This window comes from Cololabis saira, chromosome 12 (assembly GCF_033807715.1).
Source record: "Cololabis saira isolate AMF1-May2022 chromosome 12, fColSai1.1, whole genome shotgun sequence".
NCBI classification, from domain to species: domain Eukaryota; kingdom Metazoa; phylum Chordata; class Actinopteri; order Beloniformes; family Belonidae; genus Cololabis; species Cololabis saira.
The window spans coordinates 46,611,687-46,628,986 of NC_084598.1; the positions used below are offsets into that span (position 1 = coordinate 46,611,687).

Genomic DNA, 17,300 nt, shown 5'->3' on the forward strand with positions numbered 1-17,300 from the left:
TACCAGTTATAGTACCAGTTATAGTACCAGTTAAGTACCAGTTATAGTACCAGTTATAGTACCAGTTTTAGTACCAGTTATAGTACCAGTTATAGTACCAGTTATAGTACCAGTTATAGTACCAGTTATAGTACCAGTTATAGTACCAGTTATAGTACCAGTTATAGTACCAGTTAGTACCAGTTATAGTACCAGTTATAGTACCAGTTATAGTACCAGTTATAGTACCAGTTATAGTACCAGTTATAGTACCAGTTATAGTACCAGTTATAGTACCAGTTATAGTACCAGTAGTACCAGTTATAGTACCAGTTATAGTACCAGTTATAGTACCAGTTATAGTACCAGTTATAGTACCAGTTATAGTACCAGTTATAGTACCAGTTATAGTACCAGTTATAGTACCAGTTATAGTACCAGTTATAGTACCAGTTATAGTACCAGTTATAGTACCAGTATAGTACCAGTTATAGTACCAGTTATAGTACCAGTTAGTACCAGTTATAGTACCAGTTATAGTACCAGTTATAGTACCAGTTATAGTACCAGTTATAGTACCAGTTATAGTACCAGTTATAGTACCAGTTATAGTACCAGTTATAGTACCAGTTATAGTACCAGTATAGTACCAGTAGTACCAGTTATAGTACCAGTTATAGTACCAGTTATAGTACCAGTTATAGTACCAGTTATAGTACCAGTTATAGTACCAGTTATAGTACCAGTTATAGTACCAGTTATAGTACCAGTTATAGTACCAGTTATAGTACCAGTTATAGTACCAGTTATAGTACCAGTTAGTACCAGTAGTACCAGTTATAGTACCAGTTATAGTACCAGTTATAGTACCAGTTATAGTACCAGTTATAGTACCAGTTATAGTACCAGTAGTACCAGTTATAGTACCAGTTATAGTACCAGTTATAGTACCAGTTATAGTACCAGTTATAGTACCAGTTATAGTACCAGTTATAGTACCAGTTATAGTACCAGTTAGTACCAGTTATAGTACCAGTTATAGTACCAGTTATAGTACCAGTTATAGTACCAGTTATAGTACCAGTTATAGTACCAGTTATAGTACAGTAGTACCAGTTATAAGTACCAGTTATAGTACCAGTTATAGTACCAGTTATAGTACCAGTTATAGTACCAGTTATAGTACCAGTTATAGTACCAGTTATAGTACCAGTTATAGTACCAGTTATAGTACCAGTTATAGTACCAGTTATAGTACCAGTTATAGTACCAGTTATAGTACCAGTAGTACCAGTTATAGTACCAGTTATAGTACCAGTTATAGTACCAGTTATAGTACCAGTTATAGTACCAGTAGTACCAGTTATAGTACCAGTTATAGTACCAGTTATAGTACCAGTTATAGTACCAGTTATAGTACCAGTAGTACCAGTTATAGTACCAGTTAGTACCAGTTATAGTACCAGTTATAGTACCAGTTATAGTACCAGTTATAGTACCAGTTATAGTACCAGTTATAGTACCAGTATAGTACCAGTTATAGTACCAGTAGTACCAGTTATAGTACCAGTTATAGTACCAGTTATAGTACCAGTTATAGTACCAGTTATAGTACCAGTTATAGTACCAGTAGTACCAGTTATAGTACCAGTTATAGTACCAGTTATAGTACCAGTTATAGTACCAGTTATAGTACCAGTAGTACCAGTTATAGTACCAGTTATAGTACCAGTTATAGTACCAGTTATAGTACCAGTTATAGTACCAGTTATAGTACCAGTTATAGTACCAGTTATAGTACCAGTAGTACCAGTTATAGTACCAGTTTTAGTACCAGTTATAGTACCAGTTATAGTACCAGTTATAGTACCAGTTATAGTACCAGTAGTACCAGTTATAGTACCAGTTATAGTACCAGTTATAGTACCAGTAGTACCAGTTATAGTACCAGTTAGTAGTACCAGTAGTACCAGTTATAGTACCAGTTATAGTACCAGTTATAGTACCAGTTATAGTACCAGTAGTACCAGTTATAGTACCAGTTATAGTACCAGTTATAGTACCAGTTATAGTACCAGTTATAGTACCAGTTATAGTACCAGTTATAGTACCAGTAGTACCAGTTATAGTACCAGTTATAGTACCAGTTATAGTACCAGTTATAGTACCAGTTATAGTACCAGTTATAGTACCAGTTATAGTACCAGTTATAGTACCAGTTATAGTACCAGTTAGTACCAGTTATAGTACCAGTTATAGTACCAGTTATAGTACCAGTAGTACCAGTTATAGTACCAGTTATAGTACCAGTTATAGTACCAGTTATAGTACCAGTTATAGTACCAGTTATAGTACCAGTTATAGTACCAGTTATAGTACCAGTTATAGTACCAGTTATAGTACCAGTTATAGTACCAGTAGTACCAGTTATAGTACCAGTTATAGTACCAGTTATAGTACCAGTTATAGTACCAGTTATAGTACCAGTTATAGTACCAGTAGTACCAGTAGTACCAGTTATAGTACCAGTAGTACCAGTATAGTACCAGTTATAGTACCAGTTATAGTACCAGTAGTACCAGTTATAGTACCAGTTATAGTACCAGTAGTACCAGTAGTACCAGTTATAGTACCAGTTATAGTACCAGTTATAGTACCAGTTATAGTACCAGTTATAGTACCAGTAGTACCAGTTATAGTACCAGTTATAGTACCAGTTATAGTACCAGTTATAGTACCAGTTATAGTACCAGTTATAGTACCAGTTATAGTACCAGTTATAGTACCAGTTAGTACCAGTTATAGTACCAGTAGTACCAGTTATAGTACCAGTAGTACCAGTTATAGTACCAGTTATAGTACCAGTTGTAGTACCAGTTATAGTACCAGTTATAGTACCAGTAGTACCAGTTATAGTACCAGTTATAGTACCAGTTGTAGTACCAGTTATAGTACCAGTTATAGTACCAGTAAGTACCAGTTATAGTACCAGTTATAGTACCAGTAGTACCAGTTATAGTACCAGTAGTACCAGTTATAGTACCAGTTATAGTACCAGTTATAGTACCAGTTATAGTACCAGTTATAGTACCAGTAGTACCAGTTATAGTACCAGTTATAGTACCAGTTGTAGTACCAGTTATAGTACCAGTTATAGTACCAGTTATAGTACCAGTTATAGTACCAGTAGTACCAGTTATAGTACCAGTTATAGTACCAGTTGTAGTACCAGTTATAGTACCAGTTATAGTACCAGTTATAGTACCAGTTATAGTACCAGTTATTGTACCAGTAGTACCAGTTATAGTACCAGTTATAGTACCAGTTATAGTACCAGTTATAGTACCAGTTATAGTACCAGTTATAGTACCAGTAGTACCAGTTATAGTACCAGTTATAGTACCAGTTATAGTACCAGTTATAGTACCAGTTATAGTACCAGTTATAGTACCAGTTATAGTACCAGTAGTACCAGTTATAGTACCAGTTATAGTACCAGTTATAGTACCAGTTATAGTACCAGTAGTACCAGTTATAGTACCAGTTATAGTACCAGTTATAGTACCAGTTATAGTACCAGTTATAGTACCAGTTATAGTACCAGTTATAGTACCAGTAGTACCAGTTATAGTACCAGTTATAGTACCAGTTATAGTACCAGTTATAGTACCAGTTATAGTACCAGTTATAGTACCAGTAGTACCAGTTATAGTACCAGTAGTACCAGTTATAGTACCAGTTATAGTACCAGTTATAGTACCAGTTATAGTACCAGTTATAGTACCAGTTATAGTACCAGTTATAGTACCAGTAGTACCAGTTATAGTACCAGTTATAGTACCAGTTATAGTACCAGTTATAGTACCAGTTATAGTACCAGTTATAGTACCAGTTAGTACCAGTTATAGTACCAGTAGTACCAGTTATAGTACCAGTTATAGTACCAGTTATAGTACCAGTAGTACCAGTTATAGTACCAGTTATAGTACCAGTTATAGTACCAGTTATAGTACCAGTTATAGTACCAGTTATAGTACCAGTTAGTACCAGTTATAGTACCAGTAGTACCAGTTATAGTACCAGTTATAGTACCAGTTATAGTACCAGTTATAGTACCAGTTATAGTACCAGTAGTACCAGTTATAGTACCAGTTATAGTACCAGTTATAGTACCAGTTATAGTACCAGTTATAGTACCAGTTATAGTACCAGTAGTACCAGTTATAGTACCAGTTATAGTACCAGTTATAGTACCAGTTATAGTACCAGTTATAGTACCAGTTATAGTACCAGTTATAGTACCAGTTATAGTACCAGTAGTACCAGTTATAGTACCAGTTATAGTACCAGTAGTACCAGTTATAGTACCAGTTAGTACCAGTTATAGTACCAGTTATAGTACCAGTTATAGTACCAGTTATAGTACCAGTTATAGTACCAGTTATAGTACCAGTTATAGTACCAGTTATAGTACCAGTTATAGTACCAGTTATAGTACCAGTAGTACCAGTTATAGTACCAGTAGTACCAGTTATAGTACCAGTTATAGTACCAGTTATAGTACTAGTTATAGTACCAGTTATAGTACCAGTAGTACCAGTTATAGTACCAGTAGTACCAGTTATAGTACCAGTTATAGTACCAGTAGTACCAGTTATAGTACCAGTTATAGTACCAGTAGTACCAGTTATAGTACCAGTTATAGTACCAGTTATAGTACTAGTTATAGTACCAGTTATAGTACCAGTAGTACCAGTTATAGTACCAGTTATAGTACCAGTTGTACCAGTTATAGTACCAGTTATAGTACCAGTTATAGTACCAGTTATAGTACCAGTTATAGTACCAGTTATAGTACCAGTAGTACCAGTTATAGTACCAGTTATAGTACCAGTTGTACCAGTTATAGTACCAGTTATAGTACCAGTTATAGTACCAGTTATAGTACCAGTTATAGTACCAGTTATAGTACCAGTTATAGTACCAGTTATAGTACCAGTTATAGTACCAGTTATAGTACCAGTTATAGTACCAGTTATAGTACCAGTTATAGTACCAGTTATAGTACCAGTTATAGTACCAGTTATAGTACCAGTTATAGTACCAGTTATAGTACCAGTTATAGTACCAGTTATAGTACCAGTTATAGTACCAGTTATAGTACCAGTTATAGTACCAGTTATAGTACCAGTTATAGTACCAGTTATAGTACCAGTTATAGTACCAGTTATAGTACCAGTTATAGTACCAGTAGTACCAGTAGTACCAGTTATAGTACCAGTTATAGTACCAGTTATAGTACCAGTTATAGTACCAGTTATAGTACCAGTAGTACCAGTTATAGTACCAGTTATAGTACCAGTAGTACCAGTTATAGTACCAGTTATAGTACCAGTAGTACCAGTTATAGTACCAGTTATAGTACCAGTTATAGTACCAGTTATAGTACCAGTAGTACCAGTTATAGTACCAGTTATAGTACCAGTTATAGTACCAGTTATAGTACCAGTTATAGTACCAGTTATAGTACCAGTTATAGTACCAGTTATAGTACCAGTTATAGTACCAGTTATAGTACCAGTTATAGTACCAGTTATAGTACCAGTAGTACCAGTAGTACCAGTTATAGTACCAGTTATAGTACCAGTTATAGTACCAGTTATAGTACCAGTTATAGTACCAGTTATAGTACCAGTAGTACCAGTTATAGTACCAGTTATAGTACCAGTAGTACCAGTTATAGTACCAGTTATAGTACCAGTAGTACCAGTTATAGTACCAGTTATAGTACCAGTTATAGTACCAGTTATAGTACCAGTAGTACCAGTTATAGTACCAGTTATAGTACCAGTTATAGTACCAGTTATAGTACCAGTTATAGTACCAGTAGTACCAGTTATAGTACCAGTTATAGTACCAGTTATAGTACCAGTTATAGTACCAGTTATAGTACCAGTTATAGTACCAGTAGTACCAGTTATAGTACCAGTTATAGTACCAGTTATAGTACCAGTTATAGTACCAGTTATAGTACCAGTTATAGTACCAGTTATAGTACCAGTTATAGTACCAGTTATAGTACCAGTTATAGTACCAGTTATAGTACCAGTTATAGTACCAGTAGTACCAGTAGTACCAGTTATAGTACCAGTAGTACCAGTAGTACCAGTTATAGTACCAGTAGTACCAGTTATAGTACCAGTAGTACCAGTTATAGTACCAGTAGTACCAGTAGTACCAGTTATAGTACCAGTAGTACCAGTAGTACCAGTAGTACCAGTTATAGTACCAGTAGTACCAGTAGTACCAGTTATAGTACCAGTTATAGTACCAGTAGTACCAGTTATAGTACCAGTTATAGTACCAGTTATAGTACCAGTAGTACCAGTTATAGTACCAGTTATAGTACCAGTTATAGTACCAGTTATAGTACCAGTTATAGTACCAGTTATAGTACCAGTTATAGTACCAGTTATAGTACCAGTTATAGTACCAGTTATAGTACCAGTTATAGTACCAGTTATAGTACCAGTTATAGTACCAGTAGTACCAGTTATAGTACCAGTAGTACCAGTTATAGTACCAGTTATAGTACCAGTTATAGTACCAGTTATAGTACCAGTTATAGTACCAGTTATAGTACCAGTTATAGTACCAGTAGTACCAGTTATAGTACCAGTTATAGTACCAGTAGTACCAGTTATAGTACCAGTTATAGTACCAGTAGTACCAGTTATAGTACCAGTTATAGTACCAGTTATAGTACCAGTAGTACCAGTTATAGTACCAGTTATAGTACCAGTTATAGTACCAGTTATAGTACCAGTTATAGTACCAGTTATAGTACCAGTTATAGTACCAGTAGTACCAGTTATAGTACCAGTTATAGTACCAGTAGTACCAGTTATAGTACCAGTAGTACCAGTTATAGTACCAGTTATAGTACCAGTAGTACCAGTTATAGTACCAGTAGTACCAGTTATAGTACCAGTAGTACCAGTTATAGTACCAGTTATAGTACCAGTAGTACCAGTTATAGTACCAGTTATAGTACCAGTTATAGTACCAGTAGTACCAGTTATAGTACCAGTTATAGTACCAGTAGTACCAGTTATAGTACCAGTTATAGTACCAGTTATAGTACCAGTAGTACCAGTTATAGTACCAGTTATAGTACCAGTTATAGTACCAGTTATAGTACCAGTTATAGTACCAGTTATAGTACCAGTTATAGTACCAGTTATAGTACCAGTTATAGTACCAGTTATAGTACCAGTTATAGTACCAGTAGTACCAGTTATAGTACCAGTTATAGTACCAGTAGTACCAGTTATAGTACCAGTTATAGTACCAGTTATAGTACCAGTTATAGTACCAGTTATAGTACCAGTAGTACCAGTTATAGTACCAGTTATAGTACCAGTTATAGTACCAGTAGTACCAGTTATAGTACCAGTTATAGTACCAGTTATAGTACCAGTAGTACCAGTTATAGTACCAGTTATAGTACCAGTTATAGTACCAGTTATAGTACCAGTTATAGTACCAGTTATAGTACCAGTTATAGTACCAGTTATAGTACCAGTTATAGTACCAGTTATAGTACCAGTTATAGTACCAGTTATAGTACCAGTTATAGTACCAGTTATAGTACCAGTAGTACCAGTTATGGGCAGTGTTTTTGAGGTGGAAGAAAGCAGTTGTGATGTGGTTGACGTGCTGGTGGAAGGAGACGTAGTTAGAATAACTCCCAGGTTGTGATGTGGTTGTCGTGGTGGTGGAAGGAGACGTAGTTAGAATAACTCCCAGGTTGTGATGTGGTTGACGTGGTGGTGGAAGGAGACGTAGTTAGAATAACTCCCAGGTTGTGATGTGGTTGTCGTGGTGGTGGAAGGAGACGTAGTTAGAATAACTCCCAGGTTGTGATGTGGTTGACGTGGTGGTGGAAGGAGACGTAGTTAGAATAACTCCCAGGTTGTGATGTGGTTGTCGTGGTGGTGGAAGGAGACGTAGTTAGAATAACTCCCAGGTTGTGATGTGGTTGACGTGGTGGAAGGAGACGTAGTTAGAATAACTCCCAGGTTGTGATGTGGTTGACGTGCTGGTGGAAGGAGACGTAGTTAGAATAACTCCCAGGTTGTGATGTGGTTGACGTGGTGGAAGGAGACGTAGTTAGAATAACTCCCAGGTTGTGATGTGGTTGACGTGGTGGAAGGAGACGTAGTTAGAATAACTCCCAGGTTGTGATGTGGTTGACGTGCTGGTGGAAGGAGACGTAGTTAGAATAACTCCCAGGTTGTGATGTGGTTGACGTGGTGGAAGGAGACGTAGTTAGAATAACTCCCAGGTTGTGATGTGGTTGACGTGGTGGAAGGAGACGTAGTTAGAATAACTCCCAGGTTGTGATGTGGTTGACGTGCTGGTGGAAGGAGACGTAGTTAGAATAACTCCCAGGTTGTGACGTGGTTGACGTGGTGGTGGAAGGAGACGTAGTTAGAATAACTCCCAGGTTGTGACGTGGTTGACGTGGTGGTGGAAGGAGACGTAGTTAGAATAACTCCCAGGTTGTGATGTGGTTGACGTGGTGGAAGGAGACGTAGTTAGAATAACTCCCAGGTTGTGATGTGGTTGACGTGCTGGTGGAAGGAGACGTAGTTAGAATAACTCCCAGGTTGTGACGTGGTTGACATGGTGGTGGAAGGAGACGTAGTTAGAATAACTCCCAGGTTGTGATGTGGTTGACGTGCTGGTGGAAGGAGACGTAGTTAGAATAACTCCCAGGTTGTGATGTGGTTGACGTGGTGGAAGGAGACGTAGTTAGAATAACTCCCAGGTTGTGATGTGGTTGACGTGGTGGAAGGAGACGTAGTTAGAATAACTCCCAGGTTGTGATGTGGTTGACGTGCTGGTGGAAGGAGACGTAGTTAGAATAACTCCCAGGTTGTGATGTGGTTGTCGTGCTGGTGGAAGGAGACGTAGTTAGAATAACTCCCAGGTTGTGATGTGGTTGTCGTGCTGGTGGAAGGAGACGTATATACATACATATGTCTATAATCAGCCCCACCAGAGAGCAGAGCTATGTAATAATAGTAATAACTAGACAATTTCCTCACAGAAATTTCGAGTGTCACGGCGGGCTGCTGCCCATTGGTGTACATTATTGCATTTTGCAAGCAATAAAGGTGAAGGACTCAAAACTAAGTCCGATGACACCACACAGGATTCTCTATGTCAAACCATTCAAAAGTTATAGCAGAAAATAGAGACAACCAATCAGAAGAAGGGGCGGGGCTAATTTGCACCAATGAAGGTCAAGGACTCGATACTGAGTCCTATGACACCACCCATGACTCTCTATGTCAAACCATTCAAAAGTTATTTGAATATCACATATCAGCCAATCAGAAGAAGGGGCGGGGCTAATTTGTATATATAATATACAAATGTATATATTTATTTATATATATAATAATAATAATTATATATATATATATATATATATATATATATATATATATATATATATATATATATATATATATATATATATCCCATGAACCGGTTCCCAGCAGGACTGGTTATCGTCTAAGGTCAAAAGGTCAGGGTTCAGATTTCTCCATTTTCCAGGTTAAAGCAAAGATCCTCTATACACAAGATAGCGCATTACCGTTACTGGCAATGGTATGGAATGGTTTACACTGCCGGTCTCCTAAGTGGGCGTGGTCGCCCCTCTGACCTCACTTCCTGTCTCCCGTTTTGGAACATACAACACTAGATACAGTACAACTTTCTTCCAAAAAGACTTAAATAATCAAAATAGCAGTATTGTTAAGCAAAAGCAAGTTTTATTTTAGTTTTAAACTTCATTTTATCCGTTGGGAAAACGATGAGAGCCAAATCTGGTGAGAGTGTGTTGCTCAGACAGAGACAGGTCTCAAACAAAGTTCATTTTCTCCTAATCTGTCGGTCTGAAAATGTCCATTTTGGTGTCAGAATGTTCAGAAGGTTTGTGGCTTTTGAAAAATGTGTCCCATATTTACTTAGGTTACTATGGGGCGAAGGAATTGGTAATAATCTGTGCTCACGTTCACTTTTCCCATAGGACTCAATAGACTCAGGACCTACTTCCTGTCTCCTAAAGGGGCGGGGCTAGGGGAGGGGGCGGGGCAGTCACGTGACACAGATACAAGAAACCCAACCGTAGTGGGCTGTCTCGGTTTATAGAACGTCTCTGGTTAAAGTATATGAAGTCTGTACTGACCAGTTCTGGCTGAATGACTCAGCAGCTGAGCTCTGGTTGCCCCGGCAACAAGAACCTCGAAATGAGGAACATTCCGGGTTGGCTGTGAGAAAACCCCAGCTTTTGCCTTGTGACAAGTTCTTAAATAACTCCGATTTGTGAGAAAACCGTAGCTCCTAGCAGAAAAACAAAGACATCGTGAGAGACACAGAACCCGGCAGATTCTGACAATCTTAATTTTATTCAGAAACTCCTTAAAATGTGTTAGTAACGGCAGTTCGAAAACAAGGTGAGATTTTTTTGAAGAAAACTTTTAATTACATTGCAGTCAATGGGGACTGAGGCAGGAGTTGGTGCAGCTTTAGCCCCCCCCCCCCGTTTAAATTTTGTGCATACCCCGCCTGTCAAAGTCACATTTTATGAATCCCAACACCTATGTTTACATTCTGACCAAAAATTATCTTTCTAGCTTTCACGGTTTGGCCGTGAGCTCGAGTTACAAATAAAAATGAAGGTCATTTTTTGACTGTCTCTCCCACTCTAAAAAATTAGAGCTACAATGGGTGGTGTGAATGGGTATAACGTCTAGAGCCCGAAGGGAAGACGACGCCCACTTTTTCAGTCTGATTTCAATGCAAAAAACACCGTCTTATATTCAGGCCAATACGGTATGTATGTCTGTATTTGGTGCTAACTGCTGCTTCTCCTCTCCCAACAGGCTCAGATGCGGTTGGTTCTGGTTGGTTCCTGAAGGACTGCTTGGTTCTGGCCTGGTCCTGGTTCTGGACTGGTCCTGGTCCTGGTTCTGGCCTGGTCCTGGTCCTGGTCCTGGTCCCTGAATCTCCCCCCGGAGGGTCCAAGGAGGACACCGCGGTCCCACCATGTCTAGTCGCCGCAGCGCGGAGACGGTGAAGGTGGTGGTCCGGTGCCGGCCCATGAACGAGAAGGAGCGGGCGTCCGGGTTCGAGCGCGTGGTGTCGGTGGACGTGAAGGCGGGCCAGATCCTGGTCCGCGGGGCCCGGGAGGCCCGCGGGGCCCGTGACAGCCGGGACGGCGGCGAGCCGCCCAAGGTGTTCACCTTCGACTCGGTGTACGACTGGAGCTCCAAGCAGCTGGACCTGTACGACGAGAGCTTCCGGCCGCTGGTGGACTCGGTTCTGCTGGGCTTCAACGGAACCATCTTCGCCTACGGCCAGACCGGCACCGGCAAGACCTACACCATGGAGGGGAACCGGGCCGACGCCGGGCAGCGCGGCGTCATCCCCAACTCCTTCGAGCACATCTTCACCCACATCTCCCGCTCCCAGAACCAGCAGTACCTGGTCCGGGCCTCGTACCTGGAGATCTACCAGGTAAGACCGGGGATCGTTAGGAACCCCCATCTTTACCAGAACCAGCAGTAGGGCTGAACGATTAATTGCATTTGCGATAATATTGCGATGTGATAAAACGAGATTTTCTAACCGCAAAGGCTGCGATTTGACCAGTCACGTGATCTGGTCACGTTGCCGGCAGCGAAAAAAAGTGTCCGCGTGTTACCTGTATCTACCATGGCCTCAGTGTTAGGGCTCGGTCAGGTGGGGATTTATAAATATATGGGCTTTATAAATGTATTAAATATATTAGCGCGGAGTCGGCGTGGAGCTGTGCGCGGCACTGTGCACGAGCCAGGCGCACGGCGGCGGACAGTGGAGTCGCACTGTGAAGCCTGATTTTCGGTTCCGCATTAAATCGACGCAGAGCTTACGCCATAGGGTACGCCGTAGGTTACGCGGCGATGCGCGCCGTACTGTGTGCGTCGCCGCGTAACCTACGGCGTAAGCTCTGCATCGATTTAACGCGGAACCATAAATCAGCCTTGAGCCACACCTGCAGCCCGTCAGCTCATCACGAGGTTAAAGAGATATATGATCATTACGGTAATAGAAATAAGGGCTGGGACGATACGGTAATTCATACGATACGATAACGATAATATCACCATACACAATATCTACCATATTCCATATATTGTAAGAAATTTCATCAATGATACATCACGATATATGTGACTGAAAAGAAAGGCAGTGAGGTTCTATACAAATGCACTTTCTTTGTACCGTATTTTCGCGACCATTAGGCGCATATAAACGTCTGATTTTCGCGCACCCAATGGCGCAGGGCGCCGAATGTGTGTTGTCGGGGGCCGTCACCGTCACCACGGCTTCCTCGCGGGAGCGCTTTGAGAAACACCGTGCGTTCCGGAGGAACCGCCGCCCGAGCGGCAGCCAACGCGTCCCCTCGGGCGGGGGGGTGGGCCGGCGGCGGCGGCTCCGTGGCGGGACACCTGGGGCGGGCGGGGCCACTCAGACTCACTACCGAGAAGGAGACGCGGCTCCCGGGGGGGCTGTGGAGGCGGGCCCGAAAGCCGGAGGAACCGCCCGACCTTCATCGTTTACTGTTGAAGGATTGTAGAAGCTAACGTGGGCTAACGTGTCTGCTGGGACTGTTGTTGTTCCAGCTTTCTCAAAAGCCGGCATCATTTCCGAGGGGCCGCACGGCACGGAAAGAGACTCTGACAGCGAAGACAGTGGAACTGGCACAGCTGATTTATGGAGGAGGAAGAATTCGATGGGTTTGATTCATGCAATAACGATTGTAAAAAAGACTTAAATAAAGCACAATCAAACTAAGTTTTGCTCAGGCTGGGCGATTTTGGACAAAAATAAAATCCTGATTTTTTTTTTTCTCTGAAAACCCGATTTCGATTTTTTTGGTAAAACTACAAAAGACAATGGAATAAATTGTTTCAAATATTTTATATTTATTTTTAAAGAAAATTTCCTTATTGGGAATGAAGTGCAACTGAAAGATCCCACGACTAGACGAGCTCTGTCTGTAATGCAGCCAGCTGCAAAAAAGGAAAATCCATTTTCCGATTTTCCTTTTTTTAACATCAATTGTGATTAATAAATCCGATTTAGATTTAAAATCGATTAATCGCACAGCCATACTACGCTCTATTTTTAAATACGCACACTTGTATGCTTGTGTGTGTTGTTGTAAGGCGGCGCGCTGTGTGTGTGTACACGGCGCCTTTTCGTTTGGTGTGCCGTGTGTGTGCTTTAAATACAGAAATGACACAAAACTGAGGCTGCGCCGTACGGTCGCGAAAATACGGTACATTGTATGAAGTTTTGGCCTTGAATGAATAAATGCAAAACTACAGACGTTTTCCTTCCTTCTTACAATATATGGAATATGGTAGATATGGTGATATTCTGGACTGGTTATCGTGGGCCACGTATCGCCACAGTATTGAATGGTGAGTTACCGTATTGCCTCACCACTAATCCCTAGGGCTGGGCGATATGGACCAAAAGTCATATCTCGATATTTTCTAGCTGAATGTTGATACTCAATATATATCGATATTTTTTCTGTGCCATAATTGGGGTTTCCCCCAAAGCATTATAGCATAGCATCTCTCCCGACTTTTTATCTAAAACTTAGACTGTTTTCTGGTAAAATAGCACTATATCTGGTACATTACTGTCTTTATTTCAACACTCGCTCATTTTCTCTTCCGTAACTTTCACTGTCACCAATCACCGATACATTTTCTGTCCGTTAGCCTCCGTTAGCATCTTAGCATGGCCGCTCCGGCTCCCACCGCTTCACCTCTTTCCTGCTCAGTGTGTGAAATGTTTAGTTATTCCTCTGCCTCCTTTAGTGAAGACGGTAAGTGCTTAAAGTGTAGTTTATTTGCAGGGCTGGAGGCGAGGCTCAGTCAGTTAGAGGTCCGGTTCGGCCAACTAAACCATAGTCCGAGAGCCTCCTCAGCTAACCAGGCTAAGCTAGCGGCGGACCGGCCCGTAGCAGCTGAGCGTAACCGCTCCCCTGCAGCTCCCGAGCAGCCGGCCAGGCAGGGCAGCTGGGTGACGGTTCGGAGGAAGACTAGTCTTAAAGGGCTCACGGAACACCACCACCCGCTTCATGTGTCTAACAGATTTTCCCCACTTAGCGACACATCTGTTGAGAAACCGACCCTGGTGATTGGAGACTCCATAGTCAGACATGTGAAGCCGACTCCAGAGACCTTAGTTAGGTGCATCCCGGGGGCCAGAGCGGGCGACATAGAAGCAAATTTGAAGCTACTGGCAAAGGGTAATCGTAAATATGGTAAAGTTATCATCAATGTCGGAGCTAACGACTCCCGTCTTCGCCAGTCGGAAGTAACCAGAATGAATATTGTCTCGGTGTGTAACTTCGCCAAAACCATGTCAGACTCCGTAGGTTTTTCTGGCCCCCTCCCCAATCTGACCAGCGATGACATGTTTAGTCGCATGCTCTCGCTCCGCCGCTGGTTGTCTCAGTGGTGTTCAGAAAACGACGTGGACTTTATTGACAACTGGGAGACATTCTGGGGAAAGCCCGGTCTGATTAGAAGGGACGGCATTCATCCCACCCGGGATGGTGCAGCTCTTATGTCTAGAAATCTGGCCAATGTTATTAGACACTCCCCCTGACAATGCAGGGTCCAGGCCAGGATGCAGAGCTGTAGTTTAACAGGGCTGGAGGCGAGGCTTAGTCAGTTAGAGGTCCGGTTTGGCCAACTAGACCATAGTCCGATAGAATCCTCTGCGGACCGGCCCGTAGCAGCTGAGCGTAACCGCTCCCCTGCAGCTCCCCGGCAGCCGGCCAGGCAGGGCAGCTGGGTGACGGTTCGGAGGAAGGGTAGTCTTAAAGGGCTCAGCGACACATCTGTTGCTTCTCAAGGACCAACGCCTGCCAACAAAACTGTAGGATTGCATTATGTAATTAGCGACTCTAAAACTGTAGGATTACATGATATTGGCGACTCTGGCCAGGTGCCTAGCAAAATAGAAGTGGTTGCAGTTCCCCGCCCTCCAAAAGTTCACCAGGTGCAGCGTTATAGAGGCGTTAACCAAGATAACCTTGTAAAAATTAAAACCAATGCACATTTGGTACCAATTACAGACCGAAAAATTAGATGCGGACTACTAAATATACGATCATTAAGCTCTAAGTCTCTGTTAGTAAATGATATAATTACAGAGAGCAGGAGTGATATTTTCTGCTTAACAGAAACATGGTTACAGGAGGAAGAGTATGTTAGTTTGAATGAATCAACTCCGCCCGGCTACTTTAATCATCACATTCCTAGAAGCACGGGCCGAGGCGGAGGAGTCGCAGCAATTTATAACTCCGGTCTCCAAACAAAAATTGAACCCAAGTGCAACTATAATACATTTGAAAGCCTCATGCTTGGTCTGAAATTTCCGAGCCGGAAATCAGAGAAGCCAGTTGTGTTAGTGGTAGTGTACCGGCCCCCTGCTGGTGCGTATCTGGAGTTTTTGTCTGAATTTTCAGATTTCCTTTCTGGATTATTGATCAGCACAGATAAATTCATCATAGTGGGTGATTTTAACATTCATATGGATGTTGAAAGCGATAATCTTAAATTAGCCTTCGATTCTCTTCTAGAATCAATGGGTATCTCACAAAAAGTGGATAAACCGACGCACTGTTTTAATCATACTCTCGATCTCGTTCTCACCTACGGTGTTGAAACTGATGGTCTGTTGGTGTCACCTGTAAACTCCCTTTTATCCGACCATTACTTAATAACGTTTGAATTTAATTTTGTTGATGTTGAAGTGCAAAATAGGAGGTATTATTTTAGCAGATGTTTGTCTGATGAAGTTATTGTTAAATTTAGGGAGGCCATTGCTTATCTTACGACAGTGCGAAATAGTGATGTAGTCGAGGCCAGTGACCTGGGTTCTACCTCTGCAGATGTTGATTTCCTTGCTAGTAACACTGCTGATTTGTTGCATTCAGCTTTAGATGAAGTTGCTCCTTTGAAAAGGAGGGTTTCTAGCCACAGGAGCTTAACTCCCTGGTACAATTCAGATATCCGCATGTTGAAACAAAACGTGCGTAAAATGGAAAGGAAGTGGTACTCTTGTAGGTCTGTAGACTCTCATCGTGAATGGAAAGATATTCTAATAGTATATAAAAAAGCCATTCGCAAAGCCAGAACAGCTTATTATTCAACGCTGATAGAGGATAACAAAAGTAACCCACGTTTTCTGTTCAGCACTGTAGCCAGGCTGACAAAGAGTCACAACTCTGTTGAGCCGTGTATTCCTGCAGCTCTCAGTAGTGAGGACTTTATGAGCTTCTTCAACAGTAAAATCGCGAGAATTAGAGAAGAAATCAACCAGCCGGTTGTAGGTGTTTCTTCAGCTTTAGCGACTTCCCTAGGCTCTGACTTGTCTCTAGACTGTTTTGATCCTATAGACCTCCCTGAGCTGACTTCACTCGTTAATAGAGCTAAGTCAACCACATGTATGTTAGACCCCATCCCGACTCGTCTATTCAAACATGTTTTTTCTCTTATTGGTACGACAATACTGGACCAAATTAACCTATCCCTAAGTTTAGGATATGTACCACAGGTTTTCAAAGTCGCAGTAATTAAACCTTTACTTAAAAAACCTTCTCTTGACCCAGACACCTTAGCTAATTATAGACCAATTTCCAACCTTCCATTTGTGTCTAAAATTCTGGAAAAGGCAGTTTCAAGCCAGTTATGTGACTATTTGTATAGAAATGATCTGTTTGAAGTCTTTCAGTCAGGGTTCAGAATGCATCATAGCACAGAGACAGCACTTGTTCGAGTCACGAATGACCTCCTTATGGCCTCAGATAAGGGATTAGTGTCCATACTGGTTCTACTGGACCTCAGTGCTGCTTTTGACACTATAGATCATGGCATTTTACTGCACAGGTTAGAGCATGTTGTTGGGATTAAAGGGACAGCTCTATGTTGGTTTAAATCATATCTATCTGACAGGTTCCAGTTTGTTCATGTACATGAGGTTTCTTCAGAACAGTCAAGGGTCTGTTATGGTGTTCCGCAGGGTTCAGTGCTAGGGCCAATCTTGTTCAGTTTATACATGCAGCCGTTGGGAAGTATAATCCAGAATCACGGCATACACTTTCATTGTTATGCTGATGATACGCAGCTCTATTTGTCTATGAAGCCGGATGAAACAGAACCGTTAGTTAAACT

At 41.4% G+C, this 17,300-nt stretch overlaps 1 protein-coding gene across 2 annotated transcripts in view; it reads left to right on the plus strand.

Annotated features, from left to right (window-relative positions):
- Positions 1–17,300, plus strand: part of kif3b (kinesin family member 3B) — a 44,453-nt gene that overhangs the window by 6,305 nt on the left and 20,848 nt on the right. Inside the window, exons 2-3 of one of the 2 annotated variants that reach the window (XM_061736916.1) lie at positions 10,938–10,988; positions 11,041–11,571. In XM_061736916.1, coding sequence (XP_061592900.1) covers positions 11,101–11,571 — 471 coding nt within the window. In that variant the 5' untranslated portion in view covers positions 10,938–10,988; positions 11,041–11,100. Of the gene's footprint in view, positions 1–10,937; positions 11,572–17,300 lie in introns of both variants that reach the window. The other variant, XM_061736915.1, reaches the window with a different exon arrangement.